We start from the raw sequence: 22144 nt of genomic DNA, 5'->3' as shown, positions 1-22144 counted from the left end.
ATGAAGTCTGAAGACTACCAACAAATTTTGCAGCATAATGTAGGGCCCAGTGTGAGAAAGCTGGGTCTCCCTCAGAGGTCACGGGTCTTCCAGCAGGACATTGACCCAAAACACACTTCAAAAAGCACTAGAAAATGGTTTGAGAGAAAGCACTAGAGACTTCTAAGGTGGCCAGCAATGAGTCCAGACCTGAATCCCATAGAACACCTGTGGAGAGATCTAAAAATGGCAGTTTGGAGAAGGCACCCTTCAAATATCAGGGACCTGGAGCAGTTTGTCAAAGAAGAACGGTCTAAAATTCCAGCAGAGCATTGTAAGAAACTCATTGATGGTTACCGGAAGCGGTTGGTCGCAGTTATTTTGGCTAAAGGTTGTGCAACCAAGTATTAGGCTGAGGGTGCCAATACTTTTGTCTGGCCCATTTTTTGAGTTTTGTGTGAAATGATCAATGTTTTGCTTTTTGCTTCATTCTCTTTTGTGTTTTTTCATTTAAGACAAATTAAATGAAGATAATAATACCAAAGAATTTGTGTTTTCAATCATTTTCAGGAAGAAACTGAGTATTATGACAGAATTGCAGGGGTGTCAATACTTTTGGCCACAACTGTAGTAACCAACTGTGGTTAGTTATAACAAATTATAATGATTATATTGCAGATAAAAACATTTCACATCATATATTCACCACTACAGATTTGCAACACAAATTAACTAAACGATTACCCAAGTATTGATAGTATTTTATTTTCAGCTCATTCAAGAGCCTTTTGATAAACAACATTTTTGTTTTTTCCTTCCACTGCATAGATAAACAGATTTTTGGCAGTTCCAATTTTTGAACAGGGCACGTAAAGTTATTGGTGTTTGAATTTTTATGTTAATGAGATGCTGGTGCTCCAGGACGTGCCGGTATGCGGATCTTTTTTGGTGCTCTGGTCTCATCATGATCATTCTGGGCTTAAATGACAGGTCACTGAACCTTCATTGACATGCTTCCCATTTTAAATACTGCACCTTTAATATTGTGGTCTTCAAAAATCAAATGCGCAATAGCATCTATCGGCAAGCAACGCTCTCAATCTACACATGCGCAGCCCACTGCGTTCTGAGGACCAGTGTGGAAACATGCAGAAGGAAAAGAAATTGTTGCTGTTCAACACAGCAACGCTCCCACACTGGTACATGGAACACAACTGGCGTCATTTTGTTGAAGCAATATTAACCCCTTAATGACTGCTGATACGACTTTTAATGGCGGCAGTTAAGGGGCCTTATCCCTCCTGCACCTCATGCTCCTTTTTACACAGCCTCCTCCTGCACCTCACAGTCCTACTTTATACACAGCATTTTTCTGCAGCACAGCTTTTCTCCTTTATAGTTGCCTCCTCCGGCAGCACCTCACACTCCTCTTCCATATACAATTGGAAACATTTGATCCTGAGAGAAATTGCACTAATTGCAATGAAGCCTATCGTATACACATCCTACTTCTTCTGTAGCACCACACAGCAACTTCCTGTTACGAGTACAGCGGTGTAATCCCTTTCCCTTGACGTCATGCCTCACAGGAGCAACTCCATTCTAGACACAACAGAACTATATGTGGCCTATGCCTGCCACGCACTGATACTCTGAAGGCAGCGGCCCAGACAGTAGCTCGCAGCAGCTGGGACGTCGCAGCTGGTGAGTTTTGCAGGGTGGCTTTCAAGGTGAATGTGTCTCCACCTGTGTGCTCTAACAACATGGGCCGTGTGGACGTGGCTTTGCATGTGAAGTGAGCGTGGCTTGATACATACACACACATATATATAAAGCTGAGTGTATATATGTATCGATTACAGATTTTTGGCTTGTTAACCCTGGATTGCTACAGTACGTGTATCACAGCTTTACAACTCCTACAATTGTGATCACTTGACCAGGACAGATTTTCACCTTTCAGAGTTAAAATAAAATGAGGTTTCCGACTCAGTGACTGCAATGGAATATAGATCAATGTAGAAATTGATAAATTGACACACAAAATATATTAGAGCTTTGTATACAGAAATAGGATCACCCCTTTAAATTTTCATGGGGATACTATAAAAGAGTGGGGTCAGGTGATCAAAGCATTTGGTGACACATACACCAGCAGTAGGTAGAACGGCTTCACTGTCCCATTAGCAGTTCTGGCTTCCTTGGCTTGTTTCTGCAAAAGTTAAACTACTTAGTGGGATGCATGGACTTCTCAGTCTTATTATATCAGCTGTTCTGAGTTGGTTATTCTGGACAGGTTTAAGAACCCTCCTTCTTGCTTGCCACTTCCTGGTTTGGTGTTGAAGGAGAGTTCAGAGTTAGGAGCAGGCGGGATGGAGTACCTTTCAGGAGTTTACTGCGTGGATTTGGTTTGTGTGTGTTCCTCCTTATTCTCTTTTCTTTAGTTTGTCCCACCTGTATTTGTATGATTGTGGTTTTCCTTTATCTCTGTATGTTTTCCACTGTCTGTCTGGTTTATGTTATTCCATACGTTTCTGTCCCATTATTTCCTGGGTGGGTGAGGAAATAGGCGTATAGCAAGGTGTAAGACCCCAGCATCCCCACCATCAAGGGTATTCTGGGAGAGAGGGATAGCCTAGTGTTCCCGTAGCTTGAGCGACAGGGTCCATTGTCCAAGAAAATCCTACTGCAATAATTGTGACATAAATTCACAAGTAACATTAGATAAAGGAGAAAATTCAATATCTGACCAAGAAACTGTACACACATGACAAAGAACTTGAGTAACTAAATTGTCTGCCAGTTTACACTTCGTGACCTCATCTAACGATGAACATCAGTTTCTCGGTTCTGTTTCGTTGCTCTATAAGACTCCACAGTGAAATGAAGTGAATCCAAGAGCCATTGCCTTTCAGTCTCTGACACCTCCCAGTGCAGAGTCATCTCCTGAAATATTGAGCTATAGGACACCTGGTAATAGAGAACAGGATATACAGAGTGATCAAAGCTCATACAGACCTTATATTACTCTGCTCAGACAAACACCCACCGTACTGAAGTGCAATCTGTTAAACAGCCGAATACTTGTTACATTCTCTTCTCCGATTTTAGCTTGATACGTAGAAATTCCAAGTGTCGTGGCACCTATGACAGAGATGAGACTTGAGCTCAAGACCAGCTTGAGTTTGTGGTAACATAGTAAAAACTGAAGTACTCACCATAATACAACATAAGCTGGACAGACTCTTCACCAAACCCTCTGCGACGAGATTTGTGCTCTGCAATACCAGGAAAAATGGATTAGGGAGAGGACCAGACTTTGGGCAATTATGAGTACAAGTATTAGCACTTGCATCAGAATGTGACTCCCAACATGGAGATGGAATCCAATCCATCCATTGCTTTGTTTAGCAATTCCATAGTTATTCCTCCTGATCAGCAAACATTTTTTGTTTCTGTGCTACCTCTATCCTAGAAGTTCCCTGTACTCAAAGGAAATCAGAACTCCAAAGATAGAAAGTGGAAGTCAGGATTTCATTGGTTTCTATAATGAAATGCAGGCAGCCTTCCATACATTATCCATTCTACACTGACTTGTATGGGGTTCTACGGCAGTTTACAGTGGCCATGGCGCTTGCAGTGCAAAAAAAAAAATCAGTCAAGGGGATGCAGCCTTAGGCTAAGTGCACACGCTGTGGATTGGTCTGCGGATTTTTTATCTGCGGAACCGCAGGTAAAACCGCAGGTAAAACGACCTGCGATTTTACCTTCGGATTGGCCTGCGGTTTTCCCTGCAGTTTATCATCTCTACAATGGAGGAGATGGCAAACCGCAGCAGGATCCTCAGAAAAGAATTGACATGTCAATTATTTCTGCGGATTCAAAACCGCAGCTTTTCCGCAGTTAAAAATCCGCAGCATGTGCACAGCAGAATGTAAATCCCATAGGATAACATGCTACTGTACACTGTCTGCAGAACTGCTGCAGTTCTGCTGTGGCCAAAACCGCAGCGGAACCGCAGCAAAAACCGCAGCATGTGCACACAGCCTTACACAACCGCTGCAGCCTCGTCATTCTCAATTTTTTGGTAGGGATCACAGAGGTCGAATGGAGAACAAGCTAGGAACTGTTGTCACTGGGCTACAAAATAGAAAACTGTAACATTCTCCCCAGTGACTTCTAGAACTAATAATTGTGCAGTTTTTTCCTTTCCACATTTATCAATGTGCACAGAAGATCCATTCACCAAACTTCTAGGAGTTCTTAATTCAGATGCACATGAACGTGTTTCATCCTTTGTATAAAAGGATCTTGAAAAGATAAATGTGGACAGACCCCAGAGATGATGCGTCCTATTTGGTGTCGTATTCGCACTTTGTAAAACTATTTTTCAAGAGATTGATGGGTGAAGCAGAAGTGTCTGGCAGTGACATTTATTAAGGCTGGTGCCTGTGCACGGTCAGGTGAAGGAAAAGCCAATTAGGAAGGATTCAGAGACAAGACATGATAAGAGTGTGAACTGATGTGGGGTGTGTTTTGTGTGATAAACGACAGGTCTACAGCTGAACAAAATAAACTAGGCAGGGCCAAGATCTATCACTCTTAATAAAGTGAAGTCAGTTCCTCACAAAAATACAGATTACTTTTACTTCCATACATTTCTGTGGCTCACAGTTATGATCGTCATAATGACCCTCTTTCATGTAAAGTGGTGTAGTCTAAGAGCAGAGCACTTTCTTTCAGGGCTGTTTTTTTTGTTATCCTTATGACAACTCTGAATACCTGCTAGCTGGCTCCTACATCGCTATACCTTATAACTGCGATCAGACTGCTGAAAGTGAAAGTCCCATAGAGTGGGAACAAAACACACACGAGGCAAAAAAAACGATGCTTTATCATCATACAAACGAACAAAAAGTGGAATAAAGCAGTCATCTTGTTCAGCAAAAAAAAAAAGCCACCACAAAGCTCCATAAGCCGAAAAATAAAAAAGTTATGAAGCAATTCAAAAAATTCTTTTTTCTATAAAAGTTTTGATTGTGTAAAATTGCCAAAACATAAAAAAACCCCTACATAAATGGGGTATCGCTGCAATCTTACTGACCCGAAGAGTAAAGCTGCCTTATCAATTTTACCAACACGGCATTTAATAAAAACAAAAAACAAGCAAACAACTCCTGAATTATCGTTTTTTGTTTATTCTGCCTCCCAATTATTGGAATTGAAAGCAATCAAAAAATGTGATGAGGAAGAAAATGGTACAAATAAAAACATCAACTCGCCCTGCAAAAAACAAGCCATGACATGACTTTGTCAGCAGAAATATAGAAAAGCTATAGCTCTTAAAACATGGCAATGCATTTTTGCAATAAAAAGCGTTTAGTGTGACAGCAGCCAAAGAGAAAAACTATATAAATCTGGTATCGCAATAAATGCACAGACCGGAAGAATAAAGTCGTCTAATCACTTATACTGCACGAGGAACGGCTTAAAAATATAAATAGAACAAATTTTTCACCTGCCGTTGATTTTTTTTTCATTCTGCCTCCCAAAGATTTCAGTAAGGCTCGGCGCACATTTATCCTGCGCTCTGCGCTGAGCGCTTACACAGGTTTTGTGTGAAAATCTCTGATAGTGATTTAGACTGAACCCCTGGAAGATTCCCTATAATGAGGCAGATAGGGACACTGTGGACACCGTCTGACTTATGATCCGGCGGTGTCCGTCTTTTTATTAGTTGTGCATAAGGGAACCATTGGACACAGTTTTGTGTACCTCTGAAAAAAAGGACACCAGTGAACTGAGGCCAGAAAAAGCCCAGAGTAACTCTGCTGTTGCATTATAGTTAATGGATGCCTCGGGGTTTCAACTGAATTACATCAACCTGAGATTTAAAGGGAAACCCTGATGTAAGTGCTCAGCGTAGAGCGCCAGATAAATGTGATCCAAAATGTTATGTAAAATGTTCCAAATAAAAGCAAGTTCCCACTCAGGTTTGTCATATGTTAATAGAAATATAGGGGCTTTCATGTTACTGGTAGCACAAAGGCTCTGGAAAAGTGAAATGGCCCTCGCCCCCCAAAAGAAATCCCGCAAATTCTGTGCTCACAAATCCAAAATACCTCCCTCTGTTCTGAACCCCAGTGTGCCTAAGGGGTAATTCACACTAAGTGAGATCGCTGATGCGTCACCGATTTTGAGACGCAACAGCGATCTCTCCAGCGATCTCGATGTGCGTGGCACGCATCAGCAACCGGTCCCCCCGCCGGGTATCGCTGATCGTGCAGGAATGTCCTGGGCCATTTTTTGATTGTTGGTCTCCAGATGGCCAGCACGCATTGCTGCATGTGGCAGTGGGAGACCAACGATCAGCGAGCTCCCAGCGCTGTAAGCAGTCGCTGGGAGCTGGTATCCAGGGTAAACAGCAGGTAACTAAGCGTGCACGGCGCTTAGTTACCCGCTGTGTACCCTGGATACCAGCGTGCTCGCGCTGGGAGCTGGTATCCTAAGTAAACAGCGGGTAACTAAGCACTGCGGGCGCTTAGTTACCCGCTGTTTACCCTGGATACCAGCTCCCAGCGCGAGTACGCTGGTATCCAGGGAACACAGCGGGTAACTAAGGCTGCGCACGCTTAGTTACCCACTGTTTACCCTGGATACCAGCGTGCTCGCTGGTCCTGATCGCTGGTGAGTCTCCCTGTTTGACAGCTCACCAGCGATCATGTAGCGACACACCAGCGATCCTGACCAGGTTGCATCGTTGTCGGGATCGCTGGTGCGTTGCTAAGTGAGACGGGACCCTAAAGCTCAGAGTCCACATATTTGACATTTCTGTAGCAATAAGAGCCCGCTTAATTTAAGGGAGCATGAGCTGGGCACAATGTATGGGAACTACAATGTACTGGTCACTACAACGACAGTTTGCAATTTTCATTCAGCAACATCCACTGCTGCTTGTTTCTGTAAAACACCCATGGAGTCAAAATTGTCACGACACCTGTAGATAAATTCCCAATGGGGTAACTTGAGGGGGGATTCTACTCTTCTAGCACTTATGGGCTCTATTTATGGTGTCCGAAAACTATTATAGAAAATTCCACGCTCCAATATGCCTCCTGTATAACAGTACTGCTTAGCCATACAGCGAGACTCAAGAGGGACTTAGTGCTCCATCCCTCCCGAGTCTTGCCGAATGGCTCAGCAGTACTGTACAGCCACATATGGGGTATTTCTACATTCAGCAGAAATTGTGAGACAAATTATGGTGCAATTTTTTACCCATTTCCCAGTATGAAAATGTAAAATCTGGGGCTAAAACTTAAGTTTGGTGTTACAAATGTAGTTATTTACTTCTTCATTGCCCAATGGTATAAAATACCGTGACCCACCTGATATGATCACTGTGCCCTTAGATGAATTTATTGAGAGGTGTAGCTTGTAAAATAGGGTATCTTATGGGGGGGTGCAGAGTTCTGCTGTTCTGGCACCTCGAGGGTTCTGCCAATGTGACATAGCATCTTCAAACCAGTCCATCAAACTGTGAACTCCAATATCCCACTTCTTCCCTTCTGAGCTTTGCACTGTGCCTCAAAAGTGGTTTTCAACCATATATGGGGCATTGGCGTACTCAGGAGAAATTGCACAACAAATTTTGGGATCCATTTCTCCTACTATCCTAGTGATAATAAAAAATTGGGGCTAAAATAACATTTTTGAGGGAAAAATTAGATTTTTTTATTTTCATGGCTCTACGTTATAAACTTATGTGAAGCACCTGGGGGTTCAAGGTGCTCACCACAAATGTGGATAGGTTCCATGAGGAGTTTAGTTTTCAATATGGTGTTGCTAGTTGGGGGTTTCCACCGTTTAGACACATCAGGGGCTCTCACTGCGTCCGCTAATTATTCCATCAAATTTTGCAGTCAAAAAATCAAATGGTGTCCTTTTTCTTCCAAGCCCTGCTGTGCGCTCAAACAGTAGTTTTCCCCCACATATGGGGTATCTGCGTACTCCAGAGAAATTGGACAACAAATTGTACGGTGCAATTTCTCCTGTTACCCTTGTAAAAATGCAAAACTTGAGGAAAATGTGATTTTTATATATTTTCAAGGCTCAATGTTATAAACTTCTGTGAAGCAACTGGGAGTTCAAGGTGCTCACCACATATCTAGATAAGTTCCCTGAGGGGGCTTAGTTTCCAAAATGGTGTCACTTGTGAGGGGGTTTCCACTGTTTAGGCACATCAATGGCTCTTTAAATGCAACATGGCGCACACTCCTTCCCTTCCGAGCCCTGCCGTGTGCCCAGACAGTGGTTTTCCTCCACATATGGAGTATCGCCATGCTCAGGAGAAATTGCACAACAAATTTTGTGGCCCATTTTTTTACTGTTACTCTTGTAAAAATAAAAAAAATGTTGGTCTAAAATAAAAAAAATTTGTGACAATGTTCATGTTTTCCTTCCACATTCCAAAAATCCCTGTGAAGCACCTGAAGAGTTAAGAAACTCCTTGAATGTGGTTTTGAGTACCTTTGATGGGGTGCAGTTTTTAGAATGTCACTTTTGGGTATTTTCGGTCATATAAACCCATCTAAGTCACTTCAAACGTGATGTGGTCCCTAAAAAAATGGTTTGGTAAATTTTGTTGGAAAAATGGGAAGTCGCTGGTCAACTTTTAACTCTTATAACTTCTTAATAAAAAAAATTATATTTAAAAAAATTGTGCTGCTGTAAAGTCGACATGTGGGATATGTTATTTATTAACTATTTTGCGCGATATAACTCTGATTTAGGGGTATAAAAAATAAGTTTGAAAATTGCAACATTTTTGCCAAATTTCCATTTTTTTCACAAATAAACGCAATTCATATCAAAGAAATTTTACTACTATCATAAAGTACAATATGTCATGAAAAAACAACCTCAGAATCAGTGGGATCCGTTGAAGCGTTCCAGAGTTATCACTTCATAAAGTGACACTGGTCAGAATTTTAAAATTTGGCCTAGTCATGAAGGTGCAAACAGCCTTGACGGGGGTGTGTGAAGCGGTTAATAATAAAGACCTTAATTTAAAAACTGCATTTTGTGTTTACTTGTGCTATCTTTGTCTGGGTGGGCAGAGATGGCTGTCAGCCTTACAATCTTTTGACCAACAGCTAGCTAACATGTACTGGAGCCTTAAAGGGAATCTTGTCACCAGGTTTCTGATACCCCATGTGAGAGAAGTATAATGTAGGGACCCTGATTCCAGTGATGCAGCACTTATTTTATTGGACACTTCAGTTGGGATAAAAAACGTTTTTCTCCGCTGCAGATCTAGCAGTTCTCTGACTGCTGAACTCTGCGACTCCCCTGCAGCTTGAGGCACAATCAGGCGTGGAGGATGCTCACAATAGCACTGAGCAGCACCTGGGGATGGAAAAAGAGTCACAAGCTGGGAACATGGTGCACACACTCACATCATGTGAGGAAAGATCATCCCTGCAGACAAGAGGGAGCAAGTCTGTGCTATGTGCTCCTTCACAGGATGATGTCCCTGAGCCAACTATGAGACATGTATTTGCAGCAGTCTCCTTGTCTAAGGGGGTGTGCACACGCTGCGGATTCTGCTGCGGAATCTTCCGCGCGGATTTTGCAAAATCCGCAGGTCGAAAGACCTGCTGTTTATCTGCGGATTAGCCTGCGGTTTTCCCCTGCGGTTTGACACCTGGACAATGGAGCAGATGCCAAACTGCAGCGGAATCCACACAAAGAAGTGACATGCTGCGGTTTTGAAACCGCAGCAAATCCGAGCGGAAAATTCCGCACCGTGTGCACTGCAGTTTTTGTTTTCCATTGATTATAATGGTACTGTACACTGCAGCAGAAACTGCTGCGGATCCGCAGGACAAAATCCGCTGCAGAATCCGCAGCGTGTGCACACACCCTAGCACTACACTAGCAATGAGCAATGATTAGTGAACAAATGGGCAGCATGAAGGAGGATATTCACTGTATTAAACAGGACCTCCATACAGTAAATGAGAGTGGAGGAGAGGGTTGGATGCATGGAGGATAACATGCCTCAAATCATTAGCAATGTTAAGAAATCTGTGCAGAACATTTCCCTACTGTTGGATAAAACGGACGATTTAGAAAACAGGATGCGCAGAAATAATATAAGGCTGGTGGGGGTCCCCGAAAGTCGAAGGAAAGATTCTGGTGGGATTTTTTTTAAACGTGGCTATATAACACCATAGGAAAAGAGGCGCTCTCATCAGTTTTTGCAGTTGAACGAGCGCACAGGATGCTCAGCAGACCCTCCAACCAGGTGCTCCCCCACGTCCAGTCATTATCCGTATGCTGCACTACCATGACAGAGACACTATCGTAAAAAAAAAAAAAACAGGGAACTTAAAGATCTCTCTATTAATGGATAAACATGGATTTTTGTGAGTACTCACCGTAAAATCCTTTTCTCCGAGACGCTCATTGGGGGACACAGAGACTGTGGGTGTGTGCTTCTGCCGTCTGGAGGCCGACACTAAGTGTACAAAAAAAGAGTTAGCTCCTCCTCCGCCGCATACACCCTCGCCCCCAGACCGGGCGTAACTCAGTTTAGTGCATAAGCAGTAGGAGAACGCGCCTTAAACTCAGGCAAGAAACTATATGTCTGAAAAAGGGGGCCACCCTAAACCTTGTACAAGGATTTGTAAAACTCAAAATAAGTAAATGCCAACTGGCTGATAGGGTGGGTGCTGTGTCCCCCAATGAGCGTCTCGGAGAAAAGGATTTTACGGTGAGTACTCACAAAAATCCATGTTTCTCCTTCGTCTCATTGGGGGACACAGAGACTGTGGGACGTCCTAAAGCAGTCCTCTGGGCGGGATCTTAGCTCACCCAATCCCTGCTAATTTGCGCCCCTGATTAGAGGTGCGCAACTGCTGCCTGGAGAATCTTTCTTCCCAGGCTTGCATCCGAGGATGCCTGGGTATGTACGTTATAATGTTTGACAAACGTATGTAAACTGGACCAGGTAGCTGCTTTGCATACCTGCTCCGCTGAAGCCTGGTGTCGTAGTGCCCATGAGGCACCCACTGCCCGTGCCGAGTGAGCCTTGATCCCTGCCGGAACCGGCGTGCCACTGATTTGATAAGCTTCTTGGACCGTCAGGCGAACCCATCTGGCCAAAGTCGCTCTGGACGCAGCGAGCCCCCTCCGCCGTCCCTCTGGAACCACGAATAGAGCGTCTGTCTGGCGGAATGGCGCCGTCCTTGTCACATACCTCCTAAGAGCTCTTACCAGATCCAGGGTGTGCAAAGCCTTCTCTACCCTGTGCACCGGTGCCGGGCAAAACGAGGGTAAGACGATGTCTTCGTTGATATGGAATGCAGACACAACCTTCGGCAAGAAGGGGGGAGCTGGCCTTAAAACTACCTTATCCTTATAAAAGGTTAGGAACGGTGGTTTACAAGATAAGGCCGCCAATTCCGAAACCCGCCTAATAGACGTTATGGCTACTAGAAAAACGACCTTTCTGGACAGGTAAGGTAAGGAGACCTCTTGCAATGGTTCGAAAGGGGCCTCCTGAAGGGCTCTGAGCACCAAGTTCAGGTCCCATGATTCCGTCGGCGCCTTATAGGGGGGTACTAAATGTGCGACCCCCTGCATAAATGTCCTAACCTGCCAGACGGAAGCGACTTTTCGTTGGAAAAGTACCGACAGGGCCGAGATTTGCGTTCTGAGGGAACTCGGGGCCAACCCTGCGTCCAGCCCTGCCTGTAGAAAAGCCAGTGCGTTGGGGATCGAAAAAACCAGAGGAGCCACTTCACGATCCCTACACCAACGGAAGAAAACTTCCCAAGTCCGATGATACACCCTCGCCGAGGAAGGCTTTCGGGCACTCACCATCGTGGCCGCCACATCGCGTCTGAATCCTGCCTGTGTTAACAGCCAAGATTCAATGGCCACGCCGTCAAACACAGGGCCCCTAAGTTCGGATGGCAGATCGGCCCTTGGGACAGTAAGTCCGGCCGATCTGGAAGACGCCAGGGTACGTCCACCACTAGTTGGACCAGATCTGCGTACCAGGCCCGCCGGGGCCAGTCTGGGGCCAGCAGAATTGCTGGAACCTTCTCTCTCCTTATTTTCCTGATAACTCTTGGAAGCAGCGGCAGCGGGGGGAACAAGTACGGGAGACGAAACTGGCTCCACGGGAGCACCAGCGCGTCTGCTGCGATTGCCTGCGGATCGAGGGATCGAGCGACAAACCTTAGTACTTTGGCATTCTCTCTGGATGCCATAAGGTCCACGTCTGGTGTCCCCCACCGTTGGCAGATCCGCTGAAAGATCTCGGGGTGCAGGGACCATTCCCCTGCCGCGACCCCCTGTCGGCTGAGAAAATCTGCCGCCCAGTTTTCGACTCCTGGAATGTGCACCGCTGAAATTACCACGCGGTTCTTCTCCGCCCAACGTAGTACCAGTCCGACCTCGCGCATGGCTGCCTGGCTGCGCGTGCCCCCTTGATGGTTGACATATGCTACTGCTGTAGCATTGTCCGTCTGGATGCGCACCGGCCGGTGTCTCAGGAAACACTGGAAATGTTGTAGGGCCAATCGTATTGCCCGTATCTCCAGAATGTTGATCGGGAGAACTATCTCCTGAACGGACCACCGCCCCTGGGCTATGTGACTCTGGAAAACTGCTCCCCAACCTTGCAGGCTTGCATCGGTCGTCACCACCAACCATTGTTCCGGGGGAAAGGGTTTCCCCTGGACCAGAGACGAGTTGCGAGTCCACCACCGGAGCGAACCCCGTACCAGCGGAGACAACTTGCACCGATGACTGAGAGACAGCAGCCTCCGGTCCCATGCTGTCAAGAGCGCATGCTGAAGCGGACGGAGATGGAACTGGGCAAACGGGATTGCTTCTATCGCCGCCACCATTCTGCCCAAAACACTCATGCCATACCGGATGGATCTGGAGCCCGGCTGTAGAAGGTTCCGTATCCCTTGCTTGATTTTTAGCGCCTTGTCCTGAGGGAGGATCACCAGCCCCCGGGAGGTGTCGAAAATCATGCCCAGGAACACGATTTTTTGGGCTGGAACCAAAGACGACTTGCTCCAATTGATCAGGCAGCCCAGACGGGCCAGGGTATCCAGAGTAATACTGACATTGTCCTGGCACTCCTGAAACGACGGCCCCTTTACCAAAAGGTCGTCCAGGTAAGGTAACACCGTTATGCCCCGTGCATGCAAGATGGCCATAACCACCGCCATTATCTTTGTAAAGACTCTGGGGGCAGTGGCTAGACCGAAGGGCAGAGCCACGAATTGGAAGTGACGTCCTCCGATCGCAAATCGCAGGAACCTCTGGTGTGGGGGGAATATCGGAATATGCAGATATGCATCCTGCACATCGATTGAGGCCAGGAATTCCCCTGGATCCATGGCTGCAATGACCGAGCGGAGGGATTCCATCCGGAATCGCCTGACCCTGATGAATCTGTTTAGGATCTTTAGATCCAGAACCGGCCTCACAGTCCCGTCTTTTTTGGGGACCGAAAAAAGATTGGAGTAAAACCCCTGCGACTCTTCGCCCTGCGGCACTGGGGCGATGACCCCTTTGTGCTGTAGCGATGTTACAGCCTGTAACAAACTCTCTGCCTGCGAATCTGTTTTGGAAAGTCGCGAACGGAAGAATCGCTGAGGTGGCCGTCCGACAAACTCTATCTTGTACCCGGACGATACAAGTTCTGCCACCCAAGTGTCGCGTGTCACTGCGACCCAAACGTGGCTGAACCTTAGTAGGCGTCCGCCCACTCTGTCGTCCGTAGGTACGGAGTGCCTCCAGTCATTTAGCTGGAGGCTTTTGGGGCTTGGCCCCCTTCGCTCTGGGTAAATGGCCTCGGCCTCTACCCAGCGGATTGGCCCTGTAAGAGACTTGTCTTTCCCTACTCTGGCCATCGTTTGCGGAGGAGTACGCCCTGGCCGAAGTCCCCCCCCAGGGGCTACGAAAGGGTCGAAAACGCCTTTGCGTTTGCCTGAATGCCGGGCAACTTCTCTGCTGCGGAAGGAAACTACTTTTCCCCCCTGTGGCTTCTGAGATAAGCCTATCCAGCTTCTCACCGAACAGTCGATTGCCCTGAAACGGCAATGAGGTTAAGGATTTTTTAGAGATAGAATCCGCTTTCCACAGTCTCAGCCATAAAGCACGCCTAATGGCGATCGCATTCGCCGCCGCCACCGCCGAGCACTCGGCCGCGTCCAGTGAGGCGCTGACAAGATAATCACTTGCTCCTGACATCTGATTTGCCACCTCTAAGACCTCCGCGGGGAGATCCCTGTCCTGGAGGGCCTTATACAAAGCGTCCCCCCACGAAACCATGGCCTTAGCCACCCAAGTCGCCGCAAAGGAGGGGGCCAGAGCCGACCCTGCTGCCTCATATACCGAGCGGGCAAGCCCGTCCATGAGGCGATCAGTTGGGTCCTTTATAGAGGAAACACTGGGTATCGACAATAGCGATCTCGATGCTAAACGTGATACCGGAGGGTCCACTACTGGCGACTCTACCCAAGCCTTATGGAGCTCAGGGGGAAACGGATACTTTGCCTGCAGCGCTTTTTGCATTGCAAAACGCTTATCCGGGTGATCTCTATGTTTCTGGACTAGCTCCTCAAACTCCGGATGCGTGGCAAATCTTCTATGGGGTCGCCTGGATTCCTTAAAAGAGACCTTGTGACCTGAGGCTGTGGGCACATCGTCCTCGATCTCTAATGTCTGGTTGACTGCCTCAATGAGACTGTCCACCGAATCCTGGAACCCCAGACTTTCTAGATTCCAGGCCTCTTCCTCCTCTCCTTCATCCTGATCGCTCCCAGAGCTCAGTGACGGGGAACGGGATGCCCTAATACCCGCCGCCGAAGCCCCGGAGGGTCCGGCCGACGGGGAACGAACCCTCTTGATATGAGCCTGCCTGGTACTGGAGCGACCTCTAATGGTTGGAGGGTCCTGAGACGAGGACGAGCTCTCTTCCGCTGGCAGACCCCCCTCCCTGTTCCCGCCCGGGCCCTGAAGGGATTCAATTGCCCTTGTAAGGGACAGCATAGACTGCGATAAGGACACCGCCCATTCCGGGGGGTCCTGACCCCTGGGTTCAGAAACAGTGGGGGGCTCCTGGGCGCGCTCCGACTCACAGGCTTCACAATATTTACCCGCCTGTGCCTTTGGCAGCCTGACCCCACAGGACACGCAAACCGCGTAAAGGAAAGAGTGAGCTTTCCCTTTGGCAGACATACTTGCCAGGCTGAAGGCAGAGTAGAAGGAGGAGGAGGGTAACCTCTTCCCTGACAAGCAGCGTGGTTCTCCAAACGGAGTTATACTCACCCACCGGCTCTTGTCTGCAGTACCCCTGCGTGGATGCGAGGTGTTAGGGCGGAAGTCTCTCCGGAACCTATATCGCGCGTCTCCGCATTCGCCGCCGCCACCGCCGCGTCAGCGGGCGGGATTTCCGGCTACCACCGGAAGTCAGCGGGCGGGACTTCCGGCTACCACCGGAAGTCGGCGCGCGGCTTCGCGCGATTGCAGCGGGGCCGCGGCCGCCGGCGGGCTTCCGGCCGCGCTCCTATACACGCGGCGTGCGGAGCCCGGGTGCCTAGCTACCGCTACCACCAGCGCCAACTTGCGGTGCGCTCCAGGAGCGGATCCCCCATATATTAAAAGGTGAGCAGGACCATCCGCCGTGCGGCGGCGGGGGGGGGGGGGGCTCTGTCGGTTTTACTCGCGGCCTCTTCCCCCTGTACCGGATCCCCCGCTCCTGGGCGCGCTCTCACCTGCGCCTCCGATTCAGCCCCCTGGACTCACAACCAAGGGGTGGACGGGGCCTCCATACACTGCTGTTGTAGGAGAGGACCAACGTGGAGGCTGACCACTGGTTCTGCTCACACGCGCCTGATGAAGTTGTGGGGAAACCGAGTCCTCTAATCAGGACGCGTTGCCCCTCTTTCGTTAAAAAAATAGATGTCTGGAAAAAAGTCCCAGATGTGTCCCTCGGTGCGGGAGAGGACACGTGGAGGGTTACTCACACGTGGTCGCCCGTTGGTGATTTGGGGAGATCGGATCCTCTCTATAGGATCCGTCGCCCCTATCTTATCTTCATAGAAAAAAGGGAAGGGAAAAAAAAAAAAATCTAGTCTGGAACTCCAGACTGCGTGTGCCTCCATCAGACACTAAGCAAAAACTGAGTTACGCCCGGTCTGGGGGCGAGGGTGTATGCGGCGGAGGAGGAGCTAACTCTTTTTTTGTACACTTAGTGTCGGCCTCCAGACGGCAGAAGCACACACCCACAGTCTCTGTGTCCCCCAATGAGACGAAGGAGAAAAAACTTCCATCTACCCGGAATTTTCTGCAAAAATACAAAAAAGCGAGCAAAATTTTTCGATATTAAAAAAAGACCGAGAGAAAGTCAAGTGCCCTGCTCCTTGCTTTATCCTGCTAAACTTCGAGTAGCTGTAAAAGGGGAGATACACATCTTTGAGACCTCGCATGATGCTTTGGTGTGGCTGGACAATAACGAAAAAGACCTGCGGAACAGGCGCCCCTGACAGCTGTATGATCCTGACACAAGAGGACGGTTGTGGCTTCTTTTTTCCCCTTTCCCTGTGTATAATATTTTTTAATATATGTCAGTCTGTTCTATGGCAGGTAGCCACTTAATACCTGTTTAGATAAGCAGAGTGGCAGGAATTCAAATGGATGGTGTGCTATATAACAACAATAGAGGCAGCCCGTCACACGGCTCCAGGAACATACAAAGCCTCAATCCTTTTATTATAAGAGGAATTTCTATTAAGTTGTTTATATGGGTAATTAGTTTTTTTTATATGTAGTTAGGTTAGGGAACTACTGTGTGCATGACCAGCTACCTGCCAGTGTACTCCCTCTGCAAGTGAAAACAACAGTGATATCATATGCTAGATACCGTACTTTACTTTTTGTCCAAAATTTCCAAAAACGTAAATTTTATAGCGCGGAATGTCAGAGGACTGGGTGACCCATCCAAGAGATGCGCAATATTTTCATGGTTGCGTACTTACCAACCACAAATAATATGCTTAATGGAAACACATATGGTGAAGGAAAAGACGCGTCTATTCCATAGGTCATGGATGTCATTCGGTCTACAGCACACACTCAAGAGGAGCGAGTCTTCTGCCTCATAGAGCCATCCCGTTCACGTGCACAAAGTCATGGTAGACTCAGAGGGTTGCTCTGTCTCTATATTTTGTACTATACATAACACCCCAATCCTTATAGTAGCCATTTATATCCCTCCACCTTACTCCCGTGAGGTCCTGAAAAAAAATACTCTCTCCTCCACACTTGCCTTTCTTCATGATGGGGGATTTCAATATGTATTTACACCCGTACTGGGATAAATTTCATACAGGAACCATGTCTGAGTCAACCTTCATAGACCTCTCTATCCAGAGTTCTATCGGAGCTGGAGTTGATAGATATTTGGCGCACTAAGCACCCCAATATCTAACAATACTCTTGTCGTTCAATGTCTTACCTTTCATTAGCCAGAATTAACTTGGCGGTTGGAAATGTGAATATTAGGTCTCTGGTAAGGGAGGTTGAATATTTACCAAGAAGCGTGTCGGATCATTCCCCTATAAGGGTACAACTGAGGTTGTGCACAGAGGACTTGTTCACCAAGAACATATGGCGTCTAAACACATTTTGGAATCAGACAATTGGGGGCTTTCTACATGACAGATTGCGGGAACACATTAACATTAAAGGGAATCTGTCACCCTTTTTGAGTATAATATAACTTGTTTTTCTTATCTTTCAGGTTACATGGGGGGGGGGCTTATGTACAGCATTACAGAATTCTGTAGATAAGCCCCTGATGTCGATGCCGGCAGCAAATAGTCAAAAAAAAGGGTGATAGATTCCCTTTAATATGGACTCGACATAATATGGGATGCTATGAAATCATTTGTTAAAGGGCTCTATATTAGTGAAGTAAGTAAACGGAAAACTAAAACAAGACAATACACCCAAAAGTTACAAGAGCAGGTCGGCCTAGCAGAATCAAAATGTAGATCAAACCGCTCAGCTAGCACTGCGGAAAATATGTAAGAATCTCAAAACCTGATAAAAAAAATCACTAGCTGCACAAAAACGTTTTTTTTTTTTTTGCAAAATAAACATTTTACAGAGGGTGAAAATCCGGACCACTTGCTAGCAACTATTGATAAAGCTCAAAATGGGTTCTCATACATTTCTAGACTAGTCTATGACAATGGGGTTGTGGTTACGGAGGATAGACATATTCTTCACACTCTGCATAATTACTTTTCTAGTATTTATTCTTCTAGAAGCGTCACCAATTCAAAAGAAAGAGAACTTTTCATTACCACAACTGTTTCATTACCACAATTATCAAATCTAGAGAGGGATTTACTACACAAACCAACTGATCTTCTATAGACAGGCGTGTGCCTTTACAAATCAAGTCCTATCAGCTTAATTAAATAAAGCTGGACTCCAATGAAGTAGAATCATCTCAAGGAGGATCACAAGGAAATGGACAGCATGTGACTTAAATATGAGTGTCTGAGCAAAGGGTCTGAATACTTATGATCATGTCATATTTCACTTTTCTTTTTTAATACATTTGCAAAAATTTCTACATTTCTGTTTTCTTCCAGTCAAGATGGGGTGCAGAGTGTAAAATTAATGAGAAAAAAATGAACTTTTTCGAATTTACCAAATGGCTGCAATGAAACAGAGTGAAAAATTTAAAGGGGTCTGAATACTTTCCGTTCCCACTGTCTGAAAGAGTTGGTCGTGGTTTTGATATTAAAACCTGGAAAGGATTCATCCCTGCCTGATTCTTATAGACTGATCTCCCTCCTCCAAACCAACACCAAATTGCTGGCAAAGATTCTTGCAAATAGATATCCAAGGTGATTACAAGGGTAATACATGATGATCAAACTGGATTTATACCAAACAAATCCACCTCCAATAATATAAGACGATTGTATATGGGTATGCAGCTTAGTTCAAAATCCACGGGAACAAGGGCAATCCTTTCCTTAGAAAGCGCCAAGGTATTTGACAGCGTCAAATGGAATTTTTTTGTGGGCTGTGTTTAAAGGGCATTATATTTGGTGATAAATTTATTTCAATGATCCAGTTATTATATAGTTCTCCTAGGGCAAAACTCCAGGTTAATGGTCATATATCGGGATCGCTTGATCTGGGAAGGGGACATGACAATAGCCACAGAGCCACTTGCCTGTTTGATACAAAATAATCCTGTAATCTCTGGCTTTCAGTGTGGGTCAATAGAGATCAAAATCTCTCTATACGCGGATGCTATGCTTCTTTTTTTGGGGTACCTAGGCACTTCTATAGGACCAGTAATGGACTTAATAAAAATATACAGGCAATGGTCAGGCCTTCTAATTAACTGGAGCAAATCGGTACTTATGCCTGTTGATCCTCTTCCAGAGGAATACTCATTGGAGCATACACAAATTCAAATAGTAAAGGCTTAAATATTTGGGGGCAATAGTCTCTGCTAACCCTCAGAATGAACCATCAGAGCACGCTAACCTACATGAGTTGATAATTTTACATAGTTATCTAATCTATTCTAGAGCTTTTGTTAAAGTAGTTTTTGAAACGTCAGAATATAATGCTCGGCATTTGCTTACAACTTGCAGGACATATTGCTTTTGTTCTTCATCTTTTGTCAGAAGGTCGTTAAAGTCGGTTACTTCCTACCTCTTTTAATTTTTCTTTCCTAACTTTTGGATTTACAACCCTAGCGTGCTCTGATGGTTCATCTGTGCTACTGAGCAATTTATTAGCCATTAACAACTTTTCATTGTCTGTAATGGTGGGATCAAAAAACGATAATCCCACCAACTCTGCATTCAAATACCACAAATGGTTCGAAAATTTGGTCAGGGCTATTTCTGCAATGTTGTTGTCACATTCTTTATAGTCTAACAGACTATGCAAAATACCTAATTCTTAAAATACCTCAATTTGGATTTTTTCAAACTTTGAGCGACGAGCGGCACGGGTTAACGTCGTTTGATCGAGCTCAAATTTTGGCTATCTCAATATCTGGAAAGGGGAATCGTTTTGTGGGGTCCAGACAGACAAAATTCCGACATCGATTTTTTGCGGTCACCCTAGTGAACATACAACCAATACTAGTTTTGGTATAATTCCTGTATTTAATAACACGTCACCAGTCTTTGGGAAAACCTTAATTTGGACAAAATTAATATCTTTGTTTGGCATGGACTACCTTGGCAGGTATAAGACTATATAAAGTTTAAGGGTTAAATTTGTTTATTAAGTTTATTGTGTTTGTACTATAATGTATTTAATTGTCTATAAAATCAAATAATCAATAAAAATCATCGATTTAAAAAAAAAAACAAAACAACACACTACAGCAAGCAGCCCAGTAAGTGACACATTGCTGAAATCAGTATTTCTGTCTCTACATTATACTGCTCTATTTCCTTTTAGAAATACAACTGTAATTGAGAGAAAAAAAAGCCCAGATAAGTGTTTCATATCCACCTTACTATTATAGCCTTGTGTATTCTGGCAGGAAACATTTTTAGACATCTGCCTGTAATTTGTCTCTAAGCTTGCCCAAGTTTGAAGAACTATCTATGCAGACAGATACATGCAACTGATTATTACAATTGGTTCTTTTATAAAACGTCAATCAGCGCTTGGCATTGGTGATCTGAGGTTTTTACAACGCTGCCATGAAATCACAATGTTGCCTCTAGTGGCAGTTTAGTCCACTCACCATTGGGTTCCATCTTTGGTAAAATAATGTATATACTCATTACAATTACCTCCAATCATGATCTCTATCTCTGCTAATGAAGGGTTTTCAGGATCAACCAGAAAGAGGTTGACATCCCCCACCATACACTGATCTTCTGGACATCCCTGATCCCACTGTTCTCTATCCAGTATGATGAAGGTGCACTCTGAAAGGTAAAGCTGGTTAGATACTTCCAACTTCAGTGTAACTCCTCAAACACCAATGTGACTTGTCAAGGCCAATAATAATGAATGGGAAATTGTACACGGCCTGGCATATGCAAGACACTTACTATCACTGTCCTCTCTCCAACTGCGTTGCATGTCATATTCCTGGTCCAATGTCAGTGGCTCCGAGGCTGTTAGTTTCTGAAGCTCCTCTGACTTCATCCATTCATGATACCTAGGAACACCAGATGTGAAATGATAGCCTTACAGGACAGGAGCGACATGAACACGGACTGACCGATGACAAGATACAACTGCTGATCGTTAAATTTTTACCAATCGGCAGTCGTTTGAATGCCTATTTACACAGATCAAAGCAAATGATTTGCTTTGGTCTGAGTGATCTATACTAGATCGCCCAGTGCACATAAGCTGCCATAGGATGATCTTTTATGCTGCACTAAAGATTATTTCACCAGATTAACGCAACTGTTCAGACTTAAGGCCCCGTTACACATAACGATGTCCCAGCGATCACACCAACGATCCGACATGGATGGGATCGCTGGGACATCGTTAGACAGCCCCTCCAGCGATCAGGACCAGCAAGCTAGCTGGTTTCTAATGTAAACAGCGGGTATCCAGGAGCCATGGCTCTTGGATACCCGCTGTTTACATTAGAAACCAGCATCCAGCGTCGCTGGTCTCTCGCTGCCACACGCAGCGATGCGTGCTGGCCAGCGGGATACCAGCGATCAAAAAATGGCCCAGGCCGATCGAGCACGATCAGCGATACCCGGCAGGGGGGCCGGTCGCTGATCCCCGTCACACACAGTGATCTCGCTGGTGAGATCGCTGTGGAGTCACAAAATCTGCGATCTCGCTAGTGTGACGGGGCCTTTAGAAACATTCCGACAAGACAGGGAAAAAGTCTGTCATAGACTTGCAAGCAGAGGATATCCAGATTGGATTTTAAACAGAGCAAAAGCCTGAATTAATGGAGAAGATAGAAATACACATTTGTTTAAACAAGATAATTGACACAAAAATAAAAATTCCTCTTGTATTACATTTGTAATGGATTATAGTACTCAGTTTAAGACTAAAGTTGACATACCGTATATACTCGAGTATAAGCCGA

At 45.6% G+C, this 22144-nt stretch overlaps 1 protein-coding gene across 3 annotated transcripts in view; it reads right to left on the bottom strand.

The window, feature by feature from the left end:
• Positions 1-723: 723 nt before the first annotated feature.
• NAT9 (N-acetyltransferase 9) overlaps positions 724-22144 on the bottom strand; it is a 36385-nt gene continuing 14964 nt past the window's right edge. For 2 of the 3 annotated variants that reach the window (XM_073587993.1, XM_073587992.1), the window contains exons 2-6: positions 21129-21238; positions 20865-21002; positions 3198-3257; positions 3029-3123; positions 724-2949 (exon numbers count right to left, since the gene is read on the bottom strand). In XM_073587993.1, coding sequence (XP_073444094.1) covers positions 2803-2949; positions 3029-3123; positions 3198-3257; positions 20865-21002; positions 21129-21225 — 537 coding nt within the window. In that variant the 5' untranslated portion in view covers positions 21226-21238 and the 3' untranslated portion in view covers positions 724-2802. The remainder of the gene's footprint in view (positions 2950-3028; positions 3124-3197; positions 3258-20864; positions 21003-21128; positions 21239-22144) is intronic. The other variant, XM_073587994.1, reaches the window with a different exon arrangement.

The sequence above is a fragment of the Dendrobates tinctorius genome, unplaced genomic scaffold (assembly GCF_039654945.1).
Source record: "Dendrobates tinctorius isolate UK_male_01 unplaced genomic scaffold, ASM3965494v1 ptg000103l, whole genome shotgun sequence".
Lineage (NCBI taxonomy): Eukaryota > Metazoa > Chordata > Amphibia > Anura > Dendrobatidae > Dendrobates > Dendrobates tinctorius.
The sequence above is the reverse complement of the archived record's forward strand: the minus strand, read 5'-3'. Positions and strand labels throughout refer to the sequence as shown.